The 6,047-nt window shown below is 51.3% G+C and overlaps 1 protein-coding gene across 1 annotated transcript; it reads left to right on the top strand.

Annotated features, from left to right (window-relative positions):
• Positions 1 to 3,993: 3,993 nt before the first annotated feature.
• On the top strand, positions 3,994 to 4,908 carry LOC135993646 (olfactory receptor 14C36-like). Its single transcript, XM_065643658.1, has 2 exons — positions 3,994 to 4,404; positions 4,537 to 4,908. The coding sequence occupies exons 1-2, from the start codon at positions 3,994 to 3,996 to the stop codon at positions 4,906 to 4,908; spliced, it is 783 nt and encodes a 260-aa protein (XP_065499730.1).
• The last annotated feature ends 1,139 nt before the right edge of the window (positions 4,909 to 6,047 follow it).

The raw sequence follows: 6,047 nt of genomic DNA, 5'->3' as shown, positions 1-6,047 counted from the left end.
ACACCCAAATACTACTAAAAGACTGATCACAAGAAGCCCAAGTTCCCTGAAGTAGGAGTTTGAGCAGGAGAGCTTGAGGATCTGGGGGATTTCACAGAAGAACTGGTCCAGGGCATTGCCCTTGCACAGTGGCAGTGAAAATGTATTGGCCTTGTGCAGCAGAGCATTGAGAAACCCAGTGGCCCAGGCAGCTGCTGCCATGTGGACACAAGCTCTGCTGCCCAGGAGGGTCCCGTAGTGCAGGGGTTTGCAGATGGCAGCATAGCCATCATAGGACATGATGGTGAGGAGAGAATATTCTGATGCAATAAACAAGACAAAGAGAAAGACCTGGGCAGCGCATCCTGTATATGAAATGGCCCTGAGGTTCCAGAGGGAATTGGCCATGGATTTGGGCACAGTGGCGGAGATGCAGCCCAGGTCAAGGAGGGCAAGGTTGAGGAGGAAGAAGTACATGGGGGCGTGCAGGTGCTGGTCACAGGCTATGGTGGTGATGATGAGGCCGTTGCCCAGGAGGGCAGGTAGATGCCCAGGAAGAGCCAGAAGTGCAAGAGCTGCAGCTCCCGTGTGTCCGTGAACGCCAGGAGGAGGAACTGGGTGATGGAGCTGCTGTTGGACATTTGCTCTTTCTTGATATGGAGGCACTGTTCTAAAAAATGAAATGATAAGTTAAAATGCGAGAAGACTCCTCTGAGAAGGCCACTGCATCTTTTCATAGTAATCACCCCAATTGAAATGCATTTCCTTCCTCTGGTCTTTGCTGGCTGAGTGTGCTGTAAGGAGCAGGACCTCTGCCGGTCTGAGGCCAAGCAGCCAGCTTTGCTCTTCTGCAGTGGGGACATGGGAGCTGGTTTGTGAGAGATCTGATGTTTACAAGCAATGTCAGATTTTATGCACCACTAATGGAAAAGTTCAATGTCTGCACTCGTGACACTTAAGAGCATGGGCTGCAGAGCAGAAGCTTAGCATGTCATTATTATGATTTTCTGTTTCTGTTTTTAATTTTCCACCATCACATCTCATGACTGGATTTTTGTAGGGGTTGAATTCCTCATAGATATGACTGAAAATGTGAAGAGTCTTGAGACAGGACAGGCAAAAGGGCTGTGGCTCAGTGCAGAGTTAAGAGAGCAGATTTTAACCATTTGCCCTGTACTTTCACTTGTGCTGCCTTGAAAACGATTTCATAAACAAATCTCTCTTTAAAGGAAAACCCAAAATTGGACTCACACTGGAGCAGGGGAGCCCTGTTTGAAAGGGCAGATCTGCAAACTCTTCTCTTTACGAGCTCAGAGGTGGAGATGTGATGGAGAGAAGAGGACACAACCCCTCACCGAGAGAAGCAAACAACTCTGGCAGGAGAGTGCGGACCCCAAGGAAAGGCTCAGCACTCCTGGGATCCTACAGCAGAGCTGGGCCTTTCTGGGGGCAGCTGGTGAGCCCAGCAGGACAGGCAGAGCAGAGTCAGTGCTCCTGAAGATGGGATGTGCTAAAGGCACAGTCAGATCATTGCCCAGCAGACAACATCCAGCAGCCATCTGCAGAGAAGGTGCAGAAGAGCTCCTGAACACCCCCTGCTCTGCTGCCTGGAGCTGTCCCTGCCTGCAGCTGTGTCTCTGTCCCCAGGTCTCCTCCTGTCAGTGCCACAGACTCCATGCCAGCCGCTGTGTGCTCAGCTCTGCCCTGCAGACCCCTCCCAGCAGCCGGGCACTGCCCAGGGGCAGCTCTGTGTGGGCCGGCTCTGATGGGAACATCAGACCAGCCCTGATGAGGCTGGAAAAGTGATCCTTATGCCATCTGGAAGCCACGTGTGTTGATTTCTGATCATCACAGGTTTATTCACTGCTAAGAGTTGTCGCATTTGCCGCAGCAAGGGAAGACGCAAACACTTAATATAAGTATCAGCAAACTTCAACTTTATTACAGAGCAGTTCACTTTTATATATGTTCCAATAATTATGCCTACTAGTCATAACCTGATTGGCTAAAATCTAGGGATTACATTAACCTAATTCGTCTAGCAACAGATATTCAGTATAATCAGTAATTGGCTTATGCATATTACAAAACTTAAGCTCATTATTGGTTACAATTTAACTACCAACTTCACCCTTAGATCCACATTCTTTTCGTTTCTACATTGTTTTTTCCCAATGGACTCCTGACTGCAAGGCTTTTGCTTATTACACATTAAATGTCGAGGTCCTTATAACTTTGCCAAGTCAGCGTCTTGCTTGTGGCTCACATGAGCTGGGTTCGCTGCTTTTCTAACTCTTGTTCTGCTAACTGTATTAAATTCACATGACCCCTACTATCTAACCATCCCTCCACAATTCCCCCGTTATGTCCCTCCTGTGCTGCTGAGCTGGGCTGGGCTCCTGGGACAGAGGGAGCTCATGGCAAGCGGCAGCGCTGCAGAGAGACAGCTCTGCCCAGGAGCAGCTCCTCTGCAAAGCGCAGCAGGTCTGAGGGCTCTGCCTGCAGCACCGAGGGGAGAGGAGCCAGGCAGAGAGGGGTAAACGCAGTCTGGGGTGGAGGATGCTGAGAGATCGCTCTAAGGGAAATCTTCACAGTCGTTAACACAGTAAGTGTCTGGGTGAAGTGTGGTGCTGATAAGGATCCTGCAATTATCTCCCAGAGCTGGCACATCCCATGGCTAGTGTGGAGGAGAAGGATGTGCTCCTCAGCAGGGATTCCCTGCATGGACAGGGCACGACAGCTGCTTTCTCCCAGCTGCAGGGTGTGAAGCCGGGTGAGCACCCAGGGGTGCCCAGTGCTGTCCTGCAGAGCAGGGTCCCTGCAGGAACTCTGCCACCTGCGAGGGTCACCACTCAGCCTGACTGGGGAGATCCCAACAACACTGAGGGAGAAGCTGTTGGAGGAAGGAGCGACCCCCGGCAGGGCAGGGTCCTTCTGTTGTTGAGAGGGAACTGCGCGAGTCAGGACAGCTCACAGCTCCAGCTCACCCCCAGGACATTTGCAGAGATTCCTTCTGAAGGAAACTGAGGAAGTATTTCTCTGATAGGGGTAATTTTAAGTTTTGAGTTTTTTCCACTCTTGGTTGTCTGGGTGGGCAGTGGGACATGGGAATTTATTTCTCTGTCCTGGAGAAGGTGCTAAGACCCCAGTGCTTGTTAGGACTTGTCAGAGCTGCTGCTGAGTCCCTGCACACACAGAGCTGCCCTTGGGCAGTGCCCGGTGCCATGAGGTGTGAGCAGGACAGAGCTGAGCATGGGGGACGGGGTATGTGACACTGACGGGGAGCAGATTCAGGGACAGAGAAACAGCTGCCAGCAGGGACAGCTCCAGGCAGCAGAGACATGGGCAGGGAGAGGGAGCTGTGACCAGAAATGCTGGAGAGAAGATTCAGGAACCCCCCTGCCCTCCCCTGCAGTGCAGATACATTTCCCAGTGCAACCCCCTGGTCTCCTCCCCTCCCCAGCAGAGCCTCTGCCCCAAAGCCATGGGGTCCAGGTCACGAGTCTCCACCTCAGCAGCTGGACCTCCAGGTGAAGGGTTTCTGGAACGTGGTACACAAAAAAGGTGCTAAAAGTACTTGCTCTACAGTGTCATCATGTGAGTGGCAGCAGCACAGCCAGGTAAGAAGGGTTCACATCATACGCGTCTGCCTTTCTGTCCTCAGTTTATTTTTCAGGAGCACTGCAGTGTTCTTCCCTGTTTCTCCACCTGTCTCTGCTGCTCTTACTCTCTGGGGTTGGGGTGGGAATGGGGGTCCATTTCAGTTCTGACACCAAACCAGGGCGTCTTGCCCCAGAGGTGCACTCATGGAAACTAGATGCCCAAGCTGCATTTTAAGCTGTAATGACCCATGTTTGTCATTTTGTAGAAAAGGAGAATTAGCTGGCACATACCTCCTTCAGGGTTGAGGTTTTTCATGAGAAATGGCATGTTTATTTTGCTCAGAGAAGTCCCCCCTACCTTGTCACTGTCTTCTCCTCTTATGACAGGTCTTCATGTTCACAGGCAGAGCAAATGTGCAACAGCAGCTCCATCACCCAGTTCTTCCTCCTGGCATTCACAGACACACGGGAGCTGCAGCTCTTGCACTTCTGGCTCTTCCTGTGCATCTACCTGGCTACCCTCCTGGGCAACGGCCTCATCATCACCACCATAGCCTGTGACCAGCACCTCCACACCCCCATGTACTTCTTCCTCCTCAGCCTCGCCTTCCTTGACCTGGGCTCCATCTCCACCATTCTCCCCACGTCCATGGCCAATTCCCTCTGGGACACCAGGGCCATTTCTTATATGGGATGTGCTGTTCAAGTCTTTTGCTTTGTCTTTTTCATTTCAGCAGAGATGTATCTGCTAACCGTCATGTCCTACGACCGCTATGTTGCCATCTGCAAACCCCTGCACTACAGGACTCTCCTGGGCAGCAGAGCTTGTGTCCACATGGCAGCAGCTGCCTGGGGCAGTGGGTTTCTCAATGCTCTGCTGCACACGGCCAATACATTTTCACTGCCACTCTGCAATGTGGCCAATGCCCTGGACCACTTCTGTGAAATCCCCCAGGTCCTCAAGCTCTCCTGCTCAGACTCCTACCTCAGGGAACTTGGGCTTCTTGTGTTTAGTTTCTTAATAGGATTTGGATGTTTTTTGTTCATCGTGGTGTCCTATGTGCAGATCTTCAGGGCTGTGCTGAGGATCCCCTCTGAGCAGGGACGGCACAAAACCTTTTCCACGTGTCTCCCTCACCTGGCCGTGGTCTCCCTCTATGTCAGCACTGTCATGTTTGCTCACCTGAAGCCCCCCTCCATCTCCTCCCCATCGCTGGATCTGGTGGATTCTCTTCTCTACTCAGTGGTACCTCCAGCAGTGAATCCACTCATCTACAGCATGAGGAACAAGCAGCTCAAGGATGCCCTGTGGAAACTCTTACCTTAGTCTTTTCTGAAGCAACAGACTGCCCATCTGCCTCTACATAGGAGTTTGAATGAAACTAATTACATGCCCATCCTGTCATCTCGCTATTTTGTTGTTGGCGTTTTTTTATTGCGATAATGTTGCCATCCCGTTTCAGATTCACTGTCTGCTTTTCTTTTATAACCACTGGCCATGCTCTTTGTGTATTTAAACAAAATAAAGAGCCCTGTAGTGACTCTTTTTCATGGGATCCTTTCACCAAGGCCTATTTGGAGCTGCTGGGACAGTTCCTGTGTGCATGGGAGGAGGGGAAAAGAGTCCAGCATGACAGCACTGCCAGAGAGCATCAGCGCTTGGCCTTCCAGAGCTGCTCTCATTCCACTCCCACACTCCCCTTCTCATCCCTTGTGTTGGTGCAAGGCCTGAGTGCTCTGGCAGCTTGGTCACCGTCCTGCTGTGTGTCAGTCCTGTGAGCGCAGGCAGGGACAGGCAATGGGCACTTGTGTGACAGAGCTGGCCTCACAACAGCCTCTCCAGAAAGAAAGGTGATCTCCTATGGGCAGGCCCTAAAGATTTAGGTCTTCTTCCAAATATTCTCTCAAGAACATGCCCACAAAAGTGGCCCAGAGATGAAACACCAGTGTACAGCTAAACAGTGTGTGTGTGCAGGGCTGGGCACACAGCAGTGTCCTCTTACAGCCAGGTGTCCTGCCAGAGACCTGCAGGACCAGCAGAACAGGGTCTGGGCTGTGCCCGTGTGCACTGGACACCGAGCAGAAGCTGCTCCAGGGCATCGTCATGGACTGGCCCTTCACAACCATCTTTTTGAGCCCTAACCACTCACCCCAGCTCAGAGTTCTTCATCCCTCCATGGAATTACAATGAATGAGTATTTCAGCTGTCCATGTTTGCATTGTACAGATGAGATGTGAGAATGCACATCATGTACGAGAGGTGACATGAACCCGAGTCAGCACAAACACCATCAGCTATTCCTTGGGGTTCCATGAAGGCCTGTGAGACAGACAGTTTATTGAGATCACATCATGTTGGGACTAATATCCGACAGGAAACCACCAGAATGCAGCACTGTGATGTGCTTCCTTGAAACAATGTCCATTCCTAATGATGAAGGACGTCAAAGATGAATGCAGAACATG

The sequence above is a fragment of the Caloenas nicobarica genome, chromosome 12 (assembly GCF_036013445.1).
Source record: "Caloenas nicobarica isolate bCalNic1 chromosome 12, bCalNic1.hap1, whole genome shotgun sequence".
NCBI classification, from domain to species: domain Eukaryota; kingdom Metazoa; phylum Chordata; class Aves; order Columbiformes; family Columbidae; genus Caloenas; species Caloenas nicobarica.
This window is presented reverse-complemented; position numbering and strand designations above follow the sequence as displayed.